General features: G+C 36.0%; 1 protein-coding gene across 2 annotated transcripts in view; it reads right to left on the bottom strand.

Annotated features, from left to right (window-relative positions):
* Positions 1-25794, bottom strand: part of GABRG3 (gamma-aminobutyric acid type A receptor subunit gamma3) — a 686498-nt gene that overhangs the window by 75453 nt on the left and 585251 nt on the right. For both annotated transcript variants that reach the window (XM_027067862.2, XM_027067864.2), the window contains exon 6: positions 10823-10960. In XM_027067862.2, the coding sequence (XP_026923663.2) occupies positions 10823-10960 (138 nt within the window). The remainder of the gene's footprint in view (positions 1-10822; positions 10961-25794) is intronic.

Raw genomic sequence — 25794 nt, 5'->3', positions numbered from 1 at the left:
ATGCACTAAGAAACCAAATAAATTATTTGACTTGCTTTTTTATGATATTGGCTTTATTTTGGTAATCTGGAACCAAACCAGCAATATATATGAGGTATGCTTACAGATTTATTTCCTATTATAATTGGTGGAATCTATGTATTTAGATATAAAATTTCTGACTTTCATTTTCCAAAATGGCATTGGGCTAAAACAAAGGAAAAGATTTGCTGCAACCATCCTTGGGGAAATAGTTGAAGAAGGCAACTATCTAGACTATCTAAAGAACGTTCAGAAACATCAGTAACATAAAAATACAGCACACTGTTGACTCAGTCAGAAATCATCACAGGAGATTATTCTTTACTGGCTTTGATCTCACAGTAATGAGATTTTTACACCATCCATCTGCTATAGTCTGGTCTGGTCCACCCAGTACATGCCAACTTTCAGTATCATTAGAATCATATAGGGGTATGAAATTCAGAGTCCTGGACTCCTCCTCCAAGAGATTCTGACCTAAAAGGTTCAAGGTGAGGCCTAGGAATCTCAATTTCCTACTACTTACTAGGTGATGCAAAGGCTGCCCATCAGCAGGTCACACATGCTAGCTGTGCTAGCCCATGGCCTATTTTCTTCACAGTCAATGAAAACAGTCCAATTGGGAGGGGACACTAATCCTTAAGGGAATTCAAGTATAAAGAATGTGTTTGGGACAAAGAAAGTCTCATTTCCAAATGCAATCGAAATGCTAATTATCATGGTGTGTAATACTTTCTTGGTTACTATTATGGGTTGAACTGTGTTCCCCAAAAAGTATTATACTCCTCACACCAGGTACCTAAGAATGTTACTTTATTTGTAAATACAGTCATTGTAGATGTAATTAGTTAAGATGAGGTTTAACTGGAGTAGCGTGGACCAAGGGGTCTATATCCAATATGACTAGTATCCTTATACAAAAGGGGAAATTCAAACATCGGACAGACATGCACAGAAGGAAGATGACATGAAGACACAGAGACAATGCCACCTACAAACCATGGAGTGGGAGCTAGAAGCAGATCCTCCTGTGCAGTCCTCAGAAGGAACCAACCCTGGTGACACCTTGAATTTGGACTTCCCACATCCAGAATGATGAAACAATCATTTTGTGCTACTCCTACAACCACCCCAGGAAACCCATATGGTCACTCATGCTTTTAAATGGTGTTTGCAAATTTTAAGTAAGCCTATTTATTTATTTATTTGTTATTTATTTATTATTTATTATTTAAGTAAGCATATTTATTATACAGTCATAAAAATAATATTTTTATATTCCTGTTATCTTAACAGAGACAAGGAGGACCAGTCAGATAAAAGTGGCTGTCCAGGGTCACACCCAAAGGATGTTGGGGTTAATGAAGATAGTGCTCACACAGATTCCATGATAATGTGAGGCAATAATGAAGTCAGTTCATCTCAAAGTATTTGGTGTTGGCAACATACCTAGATACTGGACACCTGGCCTCATGATTGTGAGGTTTATTTCTTTGATCTTCCATTTCACAGATAAGTTCCATAGTAAAATTAATTATAGATATTAGAAAACGTGGAATAATATCCATCTTCTTCAAACTTCACAATGATTTCTAAGAACCATTTAGATAGATAATGCTCCAAATGCTTTAATCTTCTTGGAAACAAGAGATGTGTAATTCTATATTATTGCCATCATCTTTTTGAGTTAAGAGATTGAAAACAAGTGATGACATTGGTCTATAAAAAGACATTTATCTAACAGGGGTCCTCTAAAATGCCATCAAAGCACTGTTGGTGACCGTTGCATATTGCAAAATGCCAGACACACTTAGCCACACAACGGTGTTTCATGAATATTCATTAAACTGTCCTAAATGTTGACACCTGAATTCATGCTGGATATGGCCAGAAAAATATGTATGGAACAGGACACTGTGGTATGCAGGCACAGCATGCTTTCTCATCCTTGTGGGCTTCAGCTACCACACTGCCATCTCATGTTATCTTGAGTGCATAGACCTTATGCACAGTTATATATGAGAAATGTTCCCACTTATTCCTGCTGTACTTTCTTGCAAACCTTAATAGTAACCAGAGGTTTAAGTTTTATCTCTGCAAATTGTGAATTAGATAAATGAATAAATGAATTGTAATAATTTTGTTTTATTTACTTTAAAAGGATTATGAAGAAGAGGATCAGCAAGGCAAAGCCAGACATTTGTCATGATGCTACTTTGGGTTTTAAGGGGCTCATAGTACATCTTTTTAAATTCCATTACATTGGATATGAATTCCATTAGGTTTGAATTTATACACAAAGAGGGATATGCTACCCAGGAATTCCCTCATTAAAAAGTGGGGGATCAGGTCAGATCTCCCCAAACTGCAATGGTATTTGTGAGGCCACACTGGGGATCCTAGAAAGATGATGTGAAGCTAAGAATGGTGTGAGGAGACACTGTATAATATGAAACTCACATGAATTATCAACATACCCTGAAGAGTATAAAAACCCAATATTTTTGATCAGTAAATAAACTCCTTCAGGAACAGAGTTTTATTGTTTTGTTTTGTTTTGGTTTTTTTTTTGCTTTGGTTTTTGTAATTGGAAACATTGCAATGTAAGAATGAGATTGCCAAATAAAAAAATTCTTAAAAAAACTATTCGTAATTTTTGCTTTATTTTGTAAACACTCATTCTACTAAGGAATCAATTTCCTGGTTTACATAATCTGGATTCTGCCAATAATCAACAACAATCTATGATAATTGTTTTCAGGCTATAATTAATGCCCATCAATGGCTAACAGTGCACATAACGATTATTAATAAACATATGTATTGGAATATTTTTTACATGTAAAGAATGTTTTCATTACAGGTATATTTTATGCAAGATTGACTACGGTCCTAAAACTTTTTAAAAGTATAAGCTCAGATTTAATCTAATTTTCTTATGGCCACAGTATTGGTAAAAATAAATAATCTCACTTGAAGGAAATTAGTATTCCTCATGATAAAAATTTAAATGTGAAATAAATCTGCAAGCTTCTCTGTGGCAGAATGCAATTCTTCCTTTCCTCTCTCAGAGTACATGTGAGGCACATCTAAATATTCCGTATTTTCCAAGTAAAAAGCTCAGTTATTGACTAGTATGTTGCTTTTATGGGGCTATTCTTTTTTTTTTTTTTTTTTTTTTTTTTGCATGTTTCCCTCAATGATGACATTTAGTATTCAATAAATCTTCAAATCCCCAAAAAACAACAATATTATTATACCCAAATGAAATGCCCAAAATGATGTTTTTTCAGACTAATAATGCTGCCCAGGAAGTTGTTGGTTATTCCATGAAAAAAGTATTTTCTGGTATAATGATCTGAAAAGTGCAGAATTAAACACAGACTGAGTTATTTAACACAATTCTTCCTTGTTTAGACACACTGGACGTCTCCAGGAGGAGAATGCAGTATGCAGTGTTTCCTAATTTATTGCTGCGGTTAGGAAACACTTCTGCTAACACTGATGTTGGTATCTTGTAATATACTGGTGACCTATAGAAAATGGTGGGGAGGGCCACCTGGGTGGCTCAGTTGTTAAGTGTCCGACTTCAACTCAGGTCATGATCTCATGGTTCATGAGTTGCATCTCCGTGTCGGGCTCTGTGCTGACAGCCAGAGCCTGAAGGCTGCTTTGGATTCTGTATCTCCCTCTCTCTTTCTGCCCCTCCCCCATTCGTGCTCTCTCTCTCTCTCTCTCTCTCTCTCTCTCTCTCTTTCTCTGTATTTATTTCTCAAAAATAAATAAACATTAAAAAATTAAACAAATAAAATGGTGGGGAGATGCTGAAACACCTGATCACATGTGAAGTGCCAGCAATAAGCTCTTCCTTTACCTCTGTGTTCCTGCAGCAGTTGATGGGACACATTTATATTGAAACATCTCTCACTAAATTCTAAATCCTTGTCCTTGCAAGCCTGGGGACTCATTAAGATGAAGAAGTGTCCAGAACATTTTAGCTCTTCCAGGAATTGTTTTGCAATTAAAAGAGATATTAGATTGTTATTAGATTATTGAATCTAAGAATAGTAGTTAAAAGTACTTTTAAGAAGATAACAAAGTTTGCATAAAAATATTAAAGAGGAAATCAGTCTATTATGAGCACTTTTACAGCTTCCTAAATATATTAGAGTTATCTGTCTTGGTATTTTAACAGAAAAATTACTTTGTCTGAATTTAACACTTCTTAGCAACATAATCATCCTATGTCTATAAGGGTTGTTTGGGGTTCTAGAGAACCCAAAGCTTTTCAAGATAAAGTAGTGTGCCCACAGCAAGTTATTGGTGGAAGTGGAATGCTTTGAAGCCCACTCTTCTATGGCAGGAGTAATAGTGTGTGGGAATTGTGAAATCTAGATGAGTTAGTGCATGTAAAACATTTAAAATAATAACTGGAATGTTACACATAAGCTGGCATTATTTTCTTAAGTTTATTTATTTATTTTTGAGAGAGAGAACAGGTTGGGGGATGGGGTACAGACACACACACACACACAGAATTCAAAGCAGGATCCAGGCTCTGCACTGTTAGCACAGAGACTGTCATGGGGCTTGAACTCTTGAACTGTGAGAACATGACCTGAGCCAAAGTCAGACACCTAACCCACTGAGACACCCAGATGCCCCATATTAGCTGGCATGATTATAGTCAAAGTCATCCAGCTCATTGTGCTGTATTTGAGATTGCCTAATTACCAAACTGCTTTACAGATCTTTGGGGAAATGTTTTACTCACAGCCTTACAGCCAGATGCCAGAATGGATACTGCACAAAGTCAGATCCCAGGAATCTCCCTGGAAGTGCAAGTGAAATCCAACAGCTGTATTCCCTTCTGGCAAAGAACTCCATGGGCTAGGACAATCAGGGAGGGATCCAACCTCAGGCAGGCATTATTCCAAAAACTATTTGATCTAGACCTGTTTTTTTTTCAAGTTTATTTATTTATTTTGAGAGAGAGCATGCACACATGTGCAAGTGGGGAAAGGGCAGAGAGAGAAAGAAAGAGAGACAGAGAGAGAGAGAGAGAGAGAGAGAGAGAGAGAGAAACCTAAACAGGTTCCGTGCTGTCAGTGTGGAACCCAACATGGGCTCCATCTCACAACAATAAGACCATGACCTGAGCTGATATCAAGAGACAGATGCTTAACCAACTGAGCCGGCTAGGTGCCCAGATCTAGATCTGTTCTTATGGGTATCACCTTTTGGGTGTGACTAGTTATAGACACCCTTCAAGCATGATTCTACTGCAGAAAAATGGGCATCAACTTGTTCAGCCCCCATTTCATAGGTAAGAGATAAGCCTATTAGATTTGGAGTCATATCTGCCATTGAGGAAACTTAATGAGAATTTTCATCTAGAATATCTGAGCTGGTTTCATTATTCCCTTCAACACATGTCCAATCCTATTGTAGTGATGTGATCACATATTGCTCCAATATGTTTTACTTCATTCCTCTTTGCTTTTGGTATTCGTCACATCCCATATACACATCACTTACTCGACTTGTCCATTTGACTGACAGAAAGTCTTTTAAATATAATACTTCCTTTTCTTTATTTTCTCTTCTTTCTGATAACACTCATGACCTCTTGCCTAGACTCATACCCACCTCCTAACTGATATCCTTGACTCAATTATTTTCCTCTCTATTTCATTTAGGAGAACATCATTAGGAGCCAAGAACAGTCTACATGTTTCATATAATTAGTTAACAAAATATACAATAACCCCTTAATGTAACACAACAAAAAAGATAAACTTAATAAATACATAAATTATATGATAGATTATATCAACAATTGAAGGCAGAGATTGCTCATAGGGTAGAATTCAATGAGAAGATGATTTTTGAGCACAAACTTATAGAACATAGGAGAGTTAGTCATGCAGAAATCCTGATGAAAGGCATCTAGGCATAGAACAGTCTGTCAAAAGTCATATAGTGAGAACATGCTTGATATGATGGAAGTGGAGTCAGAGAGAGTGCTTGGGTGAGATGTTGGGGGCAGGACATCAGGGGGTAGATCTTACAGGGCTTTGTAGGTGATCATAAAGACTGGCATTTGCTCTAAGAAAGAAGGGGAGTCATGAAACAGTTTTTAGTGGAGGAATGTTGACTTCAGTAATGATATATCACTTTCTTGTGGACCATAGGTGGGCAAGTCTATAATCAAGAGGATAAATAAGGGGGGTAATGCTCTAATTCAGGAAATAGTTGATGGTGACTCAGATCAGGATAGTAGCAATGCAATTGGTAGGAACCATCATATTTAGAATATTTTGAAAATATAGTAAACAGCATTTGCTGATATTTTGGATTTGATATATAAAAGAAAGGGAGAGTGGATGACCCTGGAGTTTAGGCCTGAGAAAATGAAAGGATGGAGTTCAGGCCTGAGAAAATGAAAGGTCACCACCTGGTAGGGAAAAACTATAGCTAGAATTGCCTGTGTGTGCATCAGTTTGGGACATGCTAAGTGGGACTGGTCTCTGAGACATCCTAGGGGAGATCTTGAACATGTAGTTCAGTCCAGGAGGCTGGAATTTATGAGATATTTGATCTGGAGCTGGAGATGTAAATTTTGGAGTTCACACCACAGAAACCTGGATGAGACTCGGAGGAGTGAGTATGGATAGAAAATAGAGTCCTGGGCATTCCCAGAAAAACAGAATGTGGAGAAGATGGAGGTCCAACACAAAATGTGGAGGAAGAGACATCAAGGGGAGGATAATTAAGAGAGGTGTGTCCTGGGAACTAAGGGAAGAGGTAAGAGGAGTCAGAGAGAAGGAGGCTTAGCATTTTAGAGGTCCCTGGTGACCTTGCTGAGAATAGTGTTGGTGGAAGAGTGAAGAGGAAAGTCTGGCTGGGGTGGGCTCCAGAGACAGGCATGAAGGTACTGGGTCAGTGAGACTAGAGGACTCTTTAGAAGAGTTTGCTGCAACAGGCACAAATAGGACAGTAGCTTGTGGAGGAATCATATTCTAGATATTCCCCTTCATATCTACCTTATACTCTATTCCACCTGCTTTATGCCCAGGAAGCTTCTGCCTGGACCACACCATATAATTTCCATGAGCTTTGGCTTCTAGCCCTTGGGGAGAAGGGACAGAAAATAGGTAAAGGAGGTTAAGACAAGTATTCCTAGGATCCTTTCCTGCCTCAGTGCTGCAGTTCAGCTGGATTATCTGCTGAAAGTGATACTAGCTGCCATACAGCCCTTTCACTGCAACTATTTCTCAAGATTCCAGTAACCACTCCCCTTTCTTGCATCTTCAGCTAATTGGTAATAGCTTCCAATATCACTAACTAGAGATTACTGCAATATGTCTATATTAGTTTCCTATTGCTGTTGTAACCAATGACCACCAACTTAGTGGCTTGAAACAACAAAACATTTTTACGTTATAGTTCTTCAGGTCAGAAGTCTGATATATGTCTTGCTTGGCTAAAATTAAGATGTCAGTAGGGCCATGTTCCCTTCTAAAGGTTCTAGAATTCATTTCCTTGCTCTTTCCAGGTTCTAGAAACTCTCACTTGTCTTGGCTCATGGCCCCTTCCTCCATTATCAAATCCAGCAAAATTGTACCTCTCTGAATTTCTTCCACAGTCACATTGTCTTCTGACTCTCTTCTTATCCTTCCTTCTTTCATATTGAACACATCTAGATAATCCAGGATAAGCTCTCGGTCTGAAGGTCAGGGGACCACCAACCTTAATTCCATCTGCCACCTTAAGTCTCCTTTGTCAAGTAACATGATGTATTCACAGGTTCTGGGGATTAGAAAATGGACATCTTTGGGAGCCATTATTCTGCCTACAACAATGCCTTATTTAAATATGTCATAAGTCCTGCCAGCAAGATTGTATATAGTTTCTACCCTTCATTGTCTTCTTCTTAATTACCCAGTTTGTGTGTGTCATTTTCTTGCACACTGGAGACCTGACTGGAAACCAGTCATTTTTTTGCACACTGGAAACCATTTTTTAAAAAAAGATTACTTAAATAAAAGCTTGTTTTTAAGTAGATGGTAGTAATGATCCAGCAGAAAGTAAAAAATAAAGTGTGTGAGAGAAGGAGATGTGTTGGAGCAATCTCTTGTATCGGGGAAAAGAAAGATGACCTGGTACATATGTAGGTAAGCAATGGGAGTTCATCTGCAACACTATGAGGGAGCGGTTGCAAGAGGTAGGCAAAGGTGTTGGACATCCTCTGAATTCCTCAATATTCCAGGAACAGCGGAAAGCAAGATCACTAGTGGAAAGTAAAGAATGAGGTTGGGACAAAGAGCAAAATAGGAACTGACCATTCAAGAAAGTGGAAGAATAAATAGACTCCAGCGTAAATTTTAATGGAGGTGATATTACTCCTGTGGGAGTGAAATTCTTTTTGGTGAAAGGTGACAATCTTTGATATTGCTTGTGTAGTCCTCCAAAAGGCCATAATACATGAAAATATATACAAGCATATCATTAGTATCGGTATTTCTAAGGGAGGTAGTTAAAATATATATAAAAAGACTCCTTAGGAGAAGTGATAATGAATAAAAGATTGAGAAACGCTGAGAACAATGTAATATGATAACCTTAAAACCCTCTTGAAATTCATGGCCAACAACTTCAAAAGACACTAATGATGAAAAATAGCATGCTTTTATTTATTATTATTTTTCCTCCATAATGCTGCATGGGTGTGGTTTGGAGTGGGTAGAGGGCTGGATTTCACTAGGGTTGGATTGTATGCAAGAAAAGGGGGAAAAGGGAGCTGAGAGAGTGTGTAAAAGTGATCATAGTAATTTTTCCAGGATTTTCCACTGGGGAAATAGGATATAGAGCATTCTGGGCTGCTACAATAAGCATGGGAGTGTGGCAACCACCTTGGGCCCACGTGACATTTAGAAATGAAGAATGAAAATCCATCATTTACATCTCACTCCCATATTAAACAGCATCTGATTTATTAGAGGCGAGTAAGTTTAATTTTTTAATATAGATTAATTTATTTAGAATATATTTTGTTCTTAGTTTCTAAAGGAAGGGGTGATTTATAAGATTCAACATAATGTGAAGTTCAAATAAAAACAGAAGTCAGAGAAGAGCAGGTAGAGAACATCCATCTATCAATGTCAATACATTCATTGACTTCCTGGAACAAGTAAAAAAAAATCCTGGGGAACAGTCATTTCTTATAAATGACAGCCCTAAATATTGCATAGAATCTAGTTTAATATAATGTCTATTTGTTATGCTGGTGTATAGATTCTTGGTTTGTTCATAAGCCTTTAATGTCTACCATGTTTTTCTAGTGAGACTGAAATCTTCTTGCTGCCAGTGAATGTTTTCCATATTTGTTTAAACCCACAGTAATGTGATAGCACTCCAACTGGTCTTAAGGGTTAACTTACTTCAAAGTTAGGCACTCTTTGCAGACCTAAGCCCTTTAATATGTAGCAGAATTTACTTTCCCTGAGATTTGCATTTCCTATTCTTTAACATCATCTTTCAGAGAAAAGAGAAGAAAAACAGCATTGATATTTGGCACTTAAATGCTAGGACAACTCTCTCATTTAGTTACCCTCCTTTGGGCTGCTTTATACCCAGAATGTCTGCTAGTACATTTCAACTTTTCAAGGAGCAGAATTACATTCTTAATGTAGGTGACTCATAATTGGGAAAAAGTCTCTCCAACACACTTCCCTTCTTGCTGCTTCCACAGCTTATTTAAATAAATTATGATCTTTTATTCTTTTAACTTTATCATTGTTTAATCTTAAACACAGACACCATTTCTCACCTTTACCACCATGACACCTGTAGGGAAGTTTTGCTTTTCTCTGTTAATCAGGGATTTTCAGACTTTTCTTAACGTGGAAATGTTCTATATTTTACTATTCTATCAAGAATTCAGACTATCCTTTAAAGGTATTTACCACTAATTAGCAAAGTTTATATCTTAATCTTAATCATCAGTGAAAAAATTGTTATGGAGTTTTAAGTGCCAATAAACAATTCACATTAACAATAAGATCAGTAGAAAAGCTGGCTTTAAAGCCATATGCACCCCATACCCTGGAAAACGTAAATCAATTGCAAAATCGTAGGCCATAGTCATAAGTAAATACTGAAAACAAACAAACAAAACCCCCCATAAAACAAAAATCCCCAAACATCCAAATACATTAATAGATGAATCGCTTCTTTTCATCTTAATATGCATATAAGAGTCACTTAATGAAATCAAATTGGTGGATTATTATTCTGTTCAATATATTGGGAAAGAAATACAAAGCTTAAAATAAAGTTTAGAGTATAGGAAAAAAACTAGAAATTGAAATGCAAAGGGCATTTCACACCAGCTTCTTTCATGTTGAGATTATCAATAATATTTTATTATGTATGTGGAAAGTTGTACTCCCATCATTACTAAAATCAGTTTATATAAATATGGTCAATAGTTGGAATCCTAGTTAAGCTTCTGGACATGATGCAAATACAGCCTTAATTAAAAATTTTTGATTAAAAAAGACCATTCTAATCATCCTTTTCCCATACCAATTAAAACTTTAAAAAATATTTTCACTTTTGAATCGGTTATTTTTCCTCAAATATCACTGAGGTATATGATTGCCCTAATATAAGTAGTTAAAGCATATGCATGATGGAATTCTACATTAAGAGTCTGATTATATGTAGCCTTAGGAATGAGGGAAGAAAAGTCAGTCTTTTTTTTTTGAAAGTTATACTTCCTTAAATTAACTCCTACCTGCAGATGTTGTTACAATTTCTGTAGTGTTTCTGAGGCCCATAAAGTCAAACTGATAAAGCCGCCAGGATTTCTGATCAGCTGCCTCAACTGAATTTTTTCTCCATCTGTAAATCATTTCTTCTTTGGGGTAGCCATCTGAAAATATAGAACAAATGTTTACCCTTGAAGATATATGCTTATAAAACATTATAGTCAAAATTATAATAAAATTTTAGGTCATATTTGTTCTCAAAAATTTACTCAAAGGCACTAAAACTCAAAAATTAATGGGTAAAGGCCATTAAACTCAGAGAGTTCCTGCTGCAGATCTTCATGATCAGCAAGATGTTCTCAGCCAGAAGCCTGGTCATCATCTGTGTGGACCCAGCATATAATGGGGCTACTGTCTTTGTTTCTTTAAGCTTGGAGAGCCCCTTTTAGTCACCATAAGCTGTGGTCAGAGGGAAGATTCTAGTCAGAGTGTCACTAGTTTCCAGACTCTGAGATCTAACTATCTGACCTACATCACCTTCTCTTTCCCCAAAACTTAGTCCATTGAGATCTCAGGAAAAACAAATTTAATAAGGCAATCATGCCAGGATTCCAGAGGTCAACTGACTCTCTGTCCTGCTTTGACTTTTATTAGAGACCAATGCTCACCTTATTAAATTCTCCAGGAAACAAGATGCTAGTGTGTTTCTGCTGCCTTCAGCCTAGTGTGGCAACCTGCTCAAAGCCAGGTGTCATGAACAGGTGCTGTTACCAGGGCCCTGTGGGGTCCCTGGTCCAAGCAAGAGTTTGCCCCAATTATTGCTTCTCAACTCCTGGATCCCCACTTCTGAACAGCACTTGGACAATACTTAGTTTTTGGAGTACTGTCCTGTCTCCAGGCTATATAACAAGGTTTCCCCATAGGGCATGCCTCACCTAAGAGCAGGCCTATATCCCATGTTGTTGCCCAACACATGACAGCATTGGTATTGTTAGCCCTTCACTGATTCACATAGACACTGCTGGCATGACTGTCTGTGGCAGTAGGAAATGTATGCACTAGCATCCTGAATATAAAAAGCATCATACTGGTGCACACATACTAATACAAACATATTAATAAAGTGATTGAAAATTTCTAATTAAACATTGCAAAGATCAGTTTGCAAAACCCTTAAAGACAGTATGCATTCTTGGTATTTTCCCTTCTGCCCATCATTGTTAACTTGGGTCCCTCATTAAAAGACTAAAATAGATCACAGGTATGCCCCCTTCTTTCTGATTGTGTATTGTTCTGTGAAATTATTGTCACCATTTCTGGGATAATTGCTCTCCTTTAACTTGACAATGTTGATATCAAGGCACTAAGACTCAGCTCCAGACATTTCTATGAACTAAACAAACATTTTACTTGGCCATTAGCCACTGTCCTGCTTGCTTTATCTTCCTATCAGACTGCCATAAAGGACTTTATGCTATAATTATTTCTTTTTAACTTGTTTTATTAAACAGCTTTATTGAGGTGCAATTTGCATACATAAAACATGTACAGTTCAGTGGTTTTTAGTATATTCTCAGAGTGGTGGAACTATTTTCATAATGTAATTTTAGAATATTTTCATCACCACGAAATGAAACCTCAGATCCACTAGCAGTCACTTCCCATTCCCCTTGCACACATCACTAACATCACTTGTCTCATCCAGTCCTTGACATCCACTAATGTATTTTCTGTCTATAGATTTGCCTGTTTTGGACATTTCATATAAATGAAATCATACAACATGTTATCTTTTAAACTGACTTCCTTCAGGTAGTGTAATGTGTTCAAGGGTCACTCATATTGTAGTCCCTGTCAGGTTTTCACCCTTATTTATCACCCAATAATATCCTACCACATGAATATATACCATATTCATGGTATCGATAGGCAGTTTGCTTGAATCCACTTCTACAATCTTATGAATAATGCTGTTATGAACATTTGACATTTTTTAAACAAATAATTTATTCAAGACTATTGTAATAGGAGAATGAAGCTCCATCAAAATAAAAAACAATAGGGTTTTTTAAAGTTAGGGTGAGCAAGTGAAAAGCAATTAGAGAATGTTAGGAAGAGGTCATAGACCACCAGTGTGTGCTAATAAACTTCACATATCTTTATGATGAGAGGTAGTTATGCAACTTGGAGCAAAGCCCTGCTGAAGTTAGGCTATTACCTTCCTACAGAAACTAGGAGATTGGGATACTATATTTCTTGAATATATTTTAAAGAGATGGCTCCCAGATCCTTGAGAAAGACAATTTCTATTATGAAACTAACAAGATCCCTTTAAAAAGACTTACATCTCAAAGGGTCAGAGAAAGAACTTATAACTACAATTTTTTCTTTTTTTATTAAAAATATTTTCAAATGTTTATTTATTTTTGACAGAGAGAGAGACACACAGCATGAGTGGGGGAGGGGCAGAGAGAGAGGGAGACACAGAATCAGAAACAGGCTCCAGGCTCTGAGCTGTCAGCACAGAGCTCGACGCAGGGCTGGAACTCACAGACCGTGAAATCAACCAACCAACTGAGCCACCCAGGCGCCCCACAATTTTTTTCTTTTAAAGTAAATGCTGTCAAAGAAGGGAGGTTAGGAGCCTATCAGGAAAAAGGCTGAGTGAAGTTTAGTCAAGGTGAGGGGTACTTAAAGCATTTTGGTCACTAGGAAGCCTCAGCATGGTGTACAGTAACCAAAATAAAAATTTTGCTATTGTCCTATTTCTCTGCTTGTCTTCAAGGCAAACCTTCTTGAAAGATTTGCTTATCATCATTATCTCTGATAAATCACCTCCTGTTCACTCTTCAATACATTCCATTACTCCACATCTGATACTCTCCTGTGACTGGTCAACATATTGCCAAATCCAGTGTCCAGGTTCTCCTTCTGTAACTTACTTGATCTCAGCAACGTTCAATAGAATTAACTCCTTCTTCTTGAAACTATATTTCCTTGCCTTATGTTGTTTCATCCACTTCACTGGATGTTCCTTTTCTGACTCCTTTGCTGGTTTCTCCTCTCTGATGTCTGAAAGTTGGAGTGCCTCAGGGTTTGGCCTGGACTTCCTCCTTTTTTTTTTTTTTTTTTTTTTTTTTACTTTTGGAGAACCTATTCTCTCTAGGTAATATTTTTTGCTCCATTATGTTAAGTACCATATTTAAGCTGATGACTCCTATGTCAATGCCTTAGTCTTGACATTTTTCTACGTCTCAAGAATCAGATATCCAGCTCCCTGCTTCTCATAAGATATCTAAAAGCACTACGTTTAACTTCTTCCAAAGACAAGTTTCCCTTCCCTTTTCCAAAGACAAGTTTCCCTTCCCTTAACCTAAACTTGCTTCTTTTCCATTTTTCTACCTAAGCAAATGGCAGTATTACCCACCTAATTATTCAAGAGTTATAAACACCTATGTATGAGATTTTGTGCTGTTTGTTTTCAACTTACTTTGGGTTTATGAATAGAGGGGAATTGTTGAGTCATAGAGTAACTATATTTAACATTTTTTTAAGTTTATTTATTGGGGTGCCTGGGTGGCTCAGTCAGTTAAGTGTCCGACTTTGGTTCAGGTCATGTTCTCACAGTTTGTGAGCTTGAGACCACATTGGGCCCCACATTGGGCTCTGTGCTAACAGTTCAGCCTCTGTGCTGACAGCTCAGAGGCTGAAGCCTGCTTCAGATTCTGTGTCTCCCTCTCTGTTCCTCCCTTGCTTGCAATCTCTCTGTCTCTCTCTTTCAAAGATGAATAAACACTAAATTTTTTTAAGTTTATTTATTTATTTCGAGAAAGAGAGAGAGAGAGAGAGATACCATGAACATGAACAGAGAACAGGGGAGGGAGAGGAGAGAGAGAGAGAGAGAGAGAGAGAGAGAGAGAGAGAGAAAGAATCCCAAGTAGGCTCCCCAATGTTAGCACAGAGCCTAAAGTTGGGCTCCATTGAATCATGAGATCATGACCTGAGCTGAAATCAAGAGTTAGATGTTTAACCAACCAAGACACCCAAGTGCCCCTATATTTAATGTTTTGGGGAAACTGCCAAACTGTTTTTCAAGGCAATACCTTAAAATCCTACCAGCAATATATGTGGCTCCAACTTCTCCATAGCCTTTCCAAAATTTGCCAATATCTGTCTTTCTAATTATAATAATCACAGTGGGTGTGAAGTGTACATGGCTGTTTAATTTTCACTTCCCTAATGACTGATGATATTGAACAGCTATTCATTATTTTATTGGCCATATATATATGTCTTCTTTGGTGAGGTATTTAGATTTTTTGCTCATTTTTAAATTGGGTTATTTGTTTTCATATTGTTGAGTCTTAAGAGTTATCTATATATTTTGGGTCAAGTCTTTTATTAGACATATGTTTTACAAATATTTTCTAGTATTCTGTGGATTATCTTTTGATTCTCCTGCATTTTTGAAGAAGAGTTTTGCTAGTTCTAGAATTATTGGTTGGCAGTCTTTTACCTTCAACATTTTGAAGGAAGTTTTCTAATCATCTTCTGGCCTCCTTGGTTTCTATTGAGAAATTGTCAGTTTGACTCTGATGTGGATAGGTATCTCTTTGAGTTTTTTATAATCTGTTGAGCTTCTTTAGGTTGCTAGCTTTTCAAATAATTTTGGCCCTATTTCTCTGCTCTTCTCCTCTGAGATTTTCATTAAATGTTTATTGGTAATTATCATGATGTGCCAATGGATGTATGAGTTTCTATACACTTTTCTCAACTCAGTCTTCATTTTGTTCCTCTTACTAGATAATCTTTACTGGCTTATCTTCAAGTCTGCTGCTATTTTCTTCTGACTGCTCAAATCTGTAATTTTTAGCTGGCTAGTGAATTTTTTCTTTCAGTCATTGTACTATATAACTCCAGAATTGGAATTGGTTTCTTTTTAATAGTTCCAACCATTTTACAGATATTCTTTATTTAGTGAGACTTAATTATCATACTCTCCTTGCCCTAATTCATTGGACATAGTTTACTTTAGTTCCTTGAATGCATGTAGAAGAGCTGACTTAAAGTTTGTGTCTATTACATCCAACATCTGGGATTCTTCAAAGATTATTTCTATTGACAGCTTTTATTCCTGTGTATTGGTATGCTTTCCTATTTCTTTGCAGGTTTTGTAATTTTTCATTGGAAACTGGACATTTTAGATAATGTATTATAACAATTCCAGTATCAGAATCCTCTTTTCACTTAGGGGGTGGTTGCCGTTCCTGGGTTTTTTGGTTTCATGCTTGTTTTTCTTCTTGTTAATTTCCTTAGTGACTCTTCTAAACTAATTTGTAAATCTGTATTCTCCACACTGTGTAGCCACTGAGTTCTCTAAATTTTTGTTGTTGATTTTATGCTCTTGTTTTTGTTTTTAAGCCTGGTCTCTCCTAAACTTCACTTTTGGTTTATTATAATTTAGTGGTCATCCAGTGATCAGTGAGAAAGTTTCCTTAAATGTCTTGCCTGTATTTCTTCCTAATTCTGCTAAGAAGATCTGTGTGTGAAGGCATCACTTTAAACTTTAAACAGTTTACAGGACAGCCTTAGCTTTAATTTTCTGCTTACACAGTTGCTCAAAGCCAGAGGTTAGTGACAGGGCCTTCTCCATTCCTAGGTGTTTCCTGGGCATGCACACAGCCCTGCACAGATACACAACATTCTTATAGATCTTCAGGAACTTGCTGGAGCTCTTCAAAGTTCCTTGTAGTACAGGTCTTGCTTTAATTTTTTTTTTTTTTGGCCTGGTCTTCTGTTTGCACTAATTAATATCACAAACTTAGGCAGATATAACGTTGTCAGAAGATTTCCAATTTTTTTTCTATGATGCTTTAGTGATACTGAATCTTAAATTGATTTTTTTTAAAGCTGAGCTGAGCTCTGAGTCAAATCAAATGGCCACAACACCTAGGGAATGAAATTTTTCATTTTGCTAGAATACTGCTAGTTTTGACAAAAGATTGACTTTGCTTTTGGGATAAAATTCTTAACTGAGTACCCAAAGAGGTCTATCTTGTCCACTCATTGTGAGCCTGCACATCTTTCATAACTACCATGCCAATGAGCCTTCAAGAAGGCAGAGAGAAAGGGGATAACCCAAAGCTTACATGCATAGGCTCTATTATTTCTGAGATTCAAAAATTTCTCTTGGATAGACAATTTGTGACTTTAGTTATTTATGCTGTTTTGAAATTTTAGTTGCTTTGCTAGTATTTTCACTGATTTTATGGGGAAGAGGTCACTGAGATGCTTACTCCACCATTCCAAAGTTAATCTTCCATGCCATAATTATTATAACAATAATAAAGCAACAAATGATGGATTTTATTCATTGTACACCAGTAGGCTCAATAGGATTTCTACCTATATTTTCCATTTAATCTTAATCCTGTTCTGGACTTATCTGAACATTGTAAATATTAAATAACTTACCCAGTGCCACACAGATCACCTTTGATGAAGCTGCAAAACAAACCTAGGTCTATACAACTTCTTGTATAGACTTCTTTCAACTCCATTCTACCTGACTTCTTTTACAACTTTCATTCTTATTTCTAATTCAGAAGGTCTCCTGTTGTATCCTCCCTTTGACAAATAATCAATACTAATGTGTTGATAAATTTATATGTAACATTTTCTATAAAACATATTTACATTTAAATTAACCAGAGTCTTCTGAAGATGTATGCAATCACTTGAAATAACAATGGTAGTTGGGATTTTATAGAGAAGGTAAAGTGGAAGAAAAATTCCAGTGTCTTACTTAGCCACTGAATTCTTTTCTATGCCTCCTCTTCCTACACATCATCATCATCAATATCATCACAATCATGGTCATGGTCATCATTATCTTCATCACATCACCTTTGCCAATTCTGGCACCACCACCACCATGACCATTATCAGCATCACAATAATCACAATATTGCTGTCACATATAACTGTAATTATGTGCCAGTCAATATTCTAAGAGCCATGGGACCTTACTTGTAGGGGTCCAAAGTCCTGAGAGGGGCATAGGAACTTTTCTTTTTGGATAATTTTGAATCATTTAGAGAAGTCCTTCCATTCCCATTTGTTTCCTCCTTCTTGGTATTTTTGTTATGTGTGACATACTGAACCTCAACAACTTTATATAAGCAAATTCATCAATCATTTCTTTTTTAAAAATTATTTTTGAGAGAAGAAGAGAGAGGCAGAGAGAGAGAGAGAGATGGAGAGAGAGAGAGACTTCCAAGCAGGCTCTATGCCATCAGCACAGAGCCAGACACAGGGTTCAAAACCACAAACTGTGAGATCATGACCTAAGCAGAATTCAAGAGTCAGATGCTTAACTGACTGAGCCACCCAGGCACCCCTCATCCATCATTTCTATATTTACCTTTTTATTGAGGCTTAAGTAATCCTTCCTTAAAAAAATGTTCAGATAACTATTTCCAAAATTTAATTATAATTATTTTATAGTTTTATTATTACATTTTTATTAATTATTCTGAAATTATTTTGAGCAGGATCTTTCTACTTGAATGTCAGTTCTGTGTGTGTGTGTACATGATATGTACATGTTTGTGTGTGTGTGTGTCTTACTTCTGTGCATATATATTAACTAATACTACTTGATAGAAATTTTTAAAAGAGAAACATGCCTTATGGTTACAAAAATAAAATTTTTCATATCAACAAAGTTAATTACTAATCCTGCCAATCAATCTGTCCAGCTGGCCCCATGTTGTAGTGATACTACTGAATCTTACATTAAAAGCCATGACCATAGTGAATATGCCTGCTCTCCAGTCTCAGTCCCTGGCTCCCAGGAGGGAGACCCTCTGTTTGGATCCCATAAAACAAAGTATTTTCTAATTTTTGAAGCTAGAAAACAATATTAAGAAAAAGCTAAGTAAGACAAAGAAGACAGATTTTAATCTTGACATGCTTTTTCTGTTAATTGTTGCTTTGTTGTTTCATTAAAACAAAGATATTCTGTTTTTAACCATCAGTTCTTTCACATACATCATGAGATCTAGCCTAATACTTACATTATAAGTTTGAGTATCATAGTTACTATAATATCTTACAGAAATAAAAATTCTAACCATAACCATATATTCCTCAGGAAACCAAATGTGAACAATCTCATTTGTTTCTCACTTGACTTGCTTTATCTGTTCATGGTGAAAACATAAAATTATTTCTTTTATCTTCCTTTATATTGAAGTATATAAAAGTAGGATTTTGATTTTAAAAATCTTTTTAATCACCTTATTATATTGAATAGTTCACATATGAAACAAAAATATCAATGATTCATGGACCAGACATTTATAACTTCAGTGGCTGGTCAAGTTTGTCATGAAGGTTATAGTTCCTTCTAGCACAAACTTAACAAACAACAATATTTCACAATTTGATAGCATTTTCCTCTAAAAAGTTTCACCCTACAAGTTCTAATTTTCAAAAATATGAGTATTTTTCTCCTTTTCTGTAGTGTCAAAATTTCCTCCAAAACAATTTAGTTACCATAGGAGAAAAATGGAAGATTGTAGAAAGAGTGCTTGTGTGAGAAAGCATCAGACAGGTGGACATACAGGGAGTCCTACCACACCTTTAACAATCAGATACTGTCGGCGCTACTCAAACCAGTCCAGAGAGTAGAAAATGAAGGAAAACATCCTAATTATTTTTATATAGTAAGTATAATAATGATATGCAGCCTGATAATGGATGCACAAGAAAAGCAAATCTCACTTACAAATATTGATACAAAACCTCAAATGAATTGTTAGTAAACAGTCTCAATCAGCATATTAAACACATTATGACCTAATGAAATTAATAGGAAGGAAAGAGTGGAAATTCGTGAGCATAATCCATCTGATGTTCATCTTCATAGAAAGCAAAGTCATTTGATAAAATGTAGCATACATTTGTGTTAAAAATATTCAATAAAGGAGAGCTTAAATGATATTTCATATATACCTGTATAAGTATATATACATTAGTATATACAGATATATGTATATATGTATACTGTGTGTGTGTTACTAGAAACCAATAACTTAATTACAAAGAAAACACTAGAGACTTTCCTTTTCTTTTTAAAACAAGTAAATGTCCATTATCTTCACTATCACTTGTCATTATATTGGATACGTTAACCAAAATAGTTCTAGAAAAATAAATAAATAAATAAAATAAGAAGCATACAAATTAGAAAGAAAAATATGGTTTTGCATCTAGAAGACACAGAAGAATCAATGGATAAACTACCATAAATAATTTTTTAAATATAAATAGCTAAGTATAACTTAACAAAAACTCACAAATTCTATAAGAAGCAGTCCATAAGTTACTACTGAGCCAAAAGTAAACTGAATAAATAAAAGACACGTCATATTCCTGCCTAGGGGGACTCAAAAACATAAAGGTGTTGATTTACCCAAGTTAAATATGTTCATTTGAAGTAATCTCAAGAAAATCATTAGCTTTTTTTTCCTTTCTTTTCTGTTTCCAGACAAGTTGGTTATCTATCAATATTACTTAGAATAATAATTAGGAATTACCTTACCCATGGGTGCCTGGGTAGCTCAGTCGGTTAAGTGTCCGACTTTGGCTCAGGTCATTCATGATCTCACAGTTTGTGGGTTTGAGTCCCGCATTGGGCTCTGTGCTGAAAATCAGAGCCTGTTTCAGATTCTGTGTTTCCCTCTCATTCTCTGCCCCTCCCCTGGTCACGCTCTGTGTCTCTCTGTCTCAAAAATAATAAAATAAACTTTAAAAAATTAAAAAAAATATCAGGAGAAATGCAATGAAGGGAACCAGTTTTTCTTAGATTATTAAATATTATTAAATATTAAAAATTAATATTTATAAAATGTTACAAAGACTACACCAAACTCAATTTTTCTTTAGCATATAACAGACCAAGGGAACAAGATAGTTGAGATTCTCCTGGAATTAGTATATGATAAAGACAACAACTTAAATTAATAGGAGGAAGTAAGAGTTTATGATCTGTGGAAGCCATATGAGAAAAGTATAAATTTAGATGCATTTTATACCATCCTCCTTAAATTCCAAGAAGATCAAAGATCTAAAAAACCCCACAAAAATGCTAAAATAGAGATATGAATGAATTCCTTTACAACTTTGGATTAGTAAAAAATTTCCTAACAATGACTCAAAATCCAAGAGCACTTAAAAATGTATTTATAAAATTGGCAACATGAAAAAAATGATATAACGTAAAAAAAACTATGCTTTAAGGAAAGTAAACATGACAAATAACAACTTGAGAAAATATGGTTAATATATCACATAAAAAGGATTTATTATACTAATAAAGAATGACATATAAAAATGAGAAAAAATTAGGCCAAAAATCCAATAGTAAAATCTATGACTAACTAGTTAACGTTAAAAATGGACCATAAGTTGATAAAAATGCCAAACTTCACTCCAAATAGGAGAAAGGACAAGCAGCTGCTGGGCACCAACAAATTGTACTGAAAATTAATAAATAAATGGCAATATGAATTTTTCCAGGTGCTTTCAAAGGACTGAATTTGAGCTAAATAAATACCAATTAGGGAAAGTTCATTTTTACAGACAAACCACAGCTAACAAATGCAGGAAAAAAATGGCATAATTAAAATATACTCCTCTGTAGCCTCTGATGGATCTGGGAGTCTGTCTCAGCATCACTAAAGAAGGTCAAGCAGACATGTTCCTTCTGCCATGATGTAATCAGAATTACACAGGACGGCCTATGAAGTGCTCTTCAGAAAAGTTGAACCTAAAGCTCACTAAAGGTCTAGAGCTACCAGTTGTAAGAAATGTGGGGAATATATGACACAATGAAAATATAACCAGCTAAATCTAGGATGTGTGGAAGTTGGCAGGCAAGATGGCTTCACTTATGCCCAAATAAAGGAAGCTTGTACTGACTAAAATAAACTTGAGAGAAATATCAATCAAATGCAATGTGTAGACCTTAACTGATACTGATTTGAAATGACTGTAAAAAAGACACCTGGAGAAACTGGCCATGGATTGAGTGTTATATATTAAAGAATCACTATTAACTCTGTGATAATGACACTGGATTAGCAGAGGTGCATATCTATTAGAGGAAGTGTTTATTGGAAAATCCGTATGTTGGCTAACATTTACTCAAGGTATTCTTTAAAAAATATGAGACAGATACCTTAAACCAAAAGAGCAAAATGTTGATGTTGAGTAACTAGCACATGGGGTTTCACTGTACTCTTTTTCCCTATTAAAAAATAGAAAGGCCGAGAAAATGTTCATGCAAACTAAAGCTTATCTTTAGACAATAAAATAGCTATTAGAAGTCTAAGAGGGTTATCAAAATAAAAATATATGAGCAGTCCAAAAACAGTACCAGCGATCCTACACACTGGATTCAGTCTGCCATATATATGCTTTAAGACTTTGATCCATTAAGTGAGACACTTCCCAGGTTTTAGGCTCCTAATTTGTGAAATGTAAAGAATGTGGATAGGATGCCTACCTTTAATAGTGTAGTAGTACTGAAAACTGCACATAATTCCATGTTAAGGAGTGATGTGTCTCTTGCACCCCACCAAATTTATATGTTGAAGCTCTAATCCCCAATGTGTTGGGATCTGGAGGTGGGACCTTTGGAAGGTAACTAGATGATGAAGCTTAAGCTCTCTTCATGGGATTAGTGTCTTTATAAGAAGAGGCACAAGAAAGACATCTCTCTTTTCCACACATAGGGACACAGTAGGCAGATCTGCAGATCAGGAAGAGGGCCCTCAGTAGACACTGAATTTCACAGCATTTTGATCTTGGACTTCCAGCCTCCAGAACTGTGAGAAATACATGTTCGCTGTTGAAGCCATCCATTTTACAGAATTTTATAATAGCAGCCCTAAGAGATTACATAAAGTGCTTAGCAGTGTTCCAGGCCATGGTAATTACAAAATTAATGTCGATTTTAGTTTTTATTGTAGTGCCAAAAATAAAACTCATTCAAAATACTGCATTGAAAAGTTTTTCCCTCCCTGGGTTGTGCAAGGGCTGTCCCTTATGGGTTCCAGTCCTAGGTGGCTAAAGGAGGGAGGGTTGGGGGGAGGTTCAATGATTAGTAGCTATGACAACTGTCAACATGTTTGATCTTGGAGGATCCTCTCTTGCACACCCCTCTGGGTCCCTCTTCTTCCTGTGCTTCAGCTTAGGTTAAAATGGGTCAAGAGGCAAAGCCTTAGATAAGAATTACACTCTGCACAGCCTTTTGTCTAAGGAAAAGTTATATTTGCTTTGAATGAAGAGAGTTAAGTGGTAGCTCCATGTCTGTTGGATTTGATCTACTTTGAGAAAGGTTTAGAGGGAAAAGAGAACTGATTTAAAAGATGCAGTAAGAAGCTGTTTTTAAATTTATTTTTGTTTCTATGAAAGAAAACATAAATTCCATTTTGGCAATTGTGATAAATTTTTTGTCTATGGTTGTTGATGTGCCCAAGTATAACTATAATTTTCCTGATGCTAGGATAAATATTATTTTCTCAATGAAAATGCCACAAAATGCTGCAGAACTTGGGAGCAACTTCAGGCAATGACAAATTTATTGCTGTCAGGGTAGGAGGCCACAGAGATTAAGCAATATTATAAGAGCTATTGGATATATTAGTGGTTACTGGATATTGTAGGGGCTGCTGGATATTGTAGCATTACTATGGTTTGCTGCCAGATCACAAAACTCTATGTTTAAACATAATGACAGATTCTTCCTCAAAATTCTTCATTCAGAGATTTCTCAACTCAGTGTAGTCCAGCAGCATTCAGTGGCTATTAATTATTAAATAAGTGTCCTTGAATTGAAGCTTGTAAGTTAGTACTTGGTCTAAACACATTGTTTACCTTGTTTATAGACAGCAGACAAGCCACTCAATCTCTTGGTGGCTTTATCTCTTTTAATATGATGCAGTAATCTAAGACAGTGTTTTTGGATTTCAAAATAATATCCAGGATTTTTTAATGAAATATAGTAGAATATAAAGCATATAATATGGCATCTTATATAGTCCCCAGAAATATTATTTTGTGTTATTTTCAATATGTGTATGTGTCCTGAATCTGGAATGGAAATGTATTTTACAGGGGGGCTTGGTGTGAAAGGTTGGAAAGATCCATCTAGAGGTGAATTTGCAAGTTCAGTGCTTTCAGGAGCAGGAAGGATAAATGAGGGAGGCCATGAGGTGAATTGGGATGAGGGGGTACAGAGACCTGCAGCACAGCCCTATGCAGAGCAGTGCCCACTTTGTGAAACTGCCCAGAGTCACAAAATATTTTGGCCATTAAAAAAAAGCAGAAATATTTAATTTTGAAAAAGAAAATCTCCTGGCTTCTAAATGTTTACAACTAACTCTTTTTTTTCTTCTTTTTTTTAAAAAATAAACAATGTTTGTCCATGGGATGCATGTTGAGCTTTAGGGCATCAGTTGGTACAAGGTAAATGTTTTCAAATTGTGTTTCCCTTGGTAGACAGCAGTCAGTCTATGAGGAGTTAATAGTCAACCAAAGACCCTTGGGCTTATGTTTATATTTTGTATTACTTTGAGGGTTTCATAGCTTTTAAAAAAGGTGAAAACACTGGCCTGGGTGTAATCATATCTTATTCTCTTTAATGATTCTCAGAAGAGTGTCATTGATCCTTACTCCCACCAAATGGAAGAAAAATGGGTCCAGTTGAGGTGTGTAGGAGCTAGTGTGGCCATATGAGGTTGGCATCCCACCCACTAAGTGAATGGGACCACATCTTCCTATCACCCTTGCTTGGTGCAGTCTGGGAGGCACCCATGTACTGTATGTCTGGGAGTATGCGTGTATGTAGATTCCAAAGTCTTCCAAAGTTTCACCTACTCACTAGTTATAAAAATGTAGCTACTTACAAAGAATTACTCATTCATAAATTTTAAATTATTAGCTGTGTTGTACAATTTTAATATCTTAAAAATTTTTTTAAAATAAGAATAAGAATTTAAAAGCCTACTAGCACAGAATGGGAGAAAATATTTGCAAGTAATGCATCTGATGAGGGACTTGTGTCCAGAATATATAAGAACTTTTACATCTCAACATTAAAAAGACAAATAGTCTAATTAAAAAAAAACAGGCAATGGTTTTGAATAGATTTTCGTTCAAGGAAGATATGAGTGTGACCAAAATGCACATGAAAAGATGTGCAATATCATTAGTCATTAGGAAAATGAAAATCAAAACTAACATGAGATACTGCTTCACATGCACAATGGTGGATACAATTAAAAAAGAGAAAAAAGCAAGGTTTAAGAGGATGCAGAAAAATTGGGACCCTCAAACACTGTTGGTAGGAATGTAAAATAGTGCAATTTCTATGGAAAACAGTTTAGCATTTCCTCAAAATGTCAACCATATATGCCACTTCAAGGTATATGCCCAAGGTATATGCTTCAAGGTTTGGTATGTTCACACCAAAACCTGGATGCTAGTGTTCATAGCAGCAATAGTCATAATAACCACAAAGTGGAAACAACCCAATATGTACCAACTGATTAATATAAAAACAAAACCACATATTGTATGATTGTGTTTATGTGAAGTGGCCACAATGGGCAAACTAGAAAGACAGAAAATACATTAATGGTTGCCTAGGGCTGGCAGGAGGAGAATGGAGTGACTGCCTAATTGGTGCAGAGTTTCATTTGGGGTGATGAAAATATTTTAAGTTAGGTGGTGATAATAGTTGTGCAGTTCTACGAATACACCAAGCACTGCTGAAATGTATACTTTACATTGGTGAATTTTGTAGTATATGAAATATAACTCAATAAAGGGGTTATTTAAAAAAAAATCTTGGGAGTGCCGTGAATACTGAGTGCTCATACCTCCAACAGTTGTTTGGGAGCACCAATGCATGAGTGGAATTAGCCCC

Source organism: Acinonyx jubatus, chromosome B3 (genome assembly GCF_027475565.1).
Source record: "Acinonyx jubatus isolate Ajub_Pintada_27869175 chromosome B3, VMU_Ajub_asm_v1.0, whole genome shotgun sequence".
Taxonomy (NCBI): Eukaryota; Metazoa; Chordata; class Mammalia; order Carnivora; family Felidae; genus Acinonyx; species Acinonyx jubatus.
This window is presented reverse-complemented; position numbering and strand designations above follow the sequence as displayed.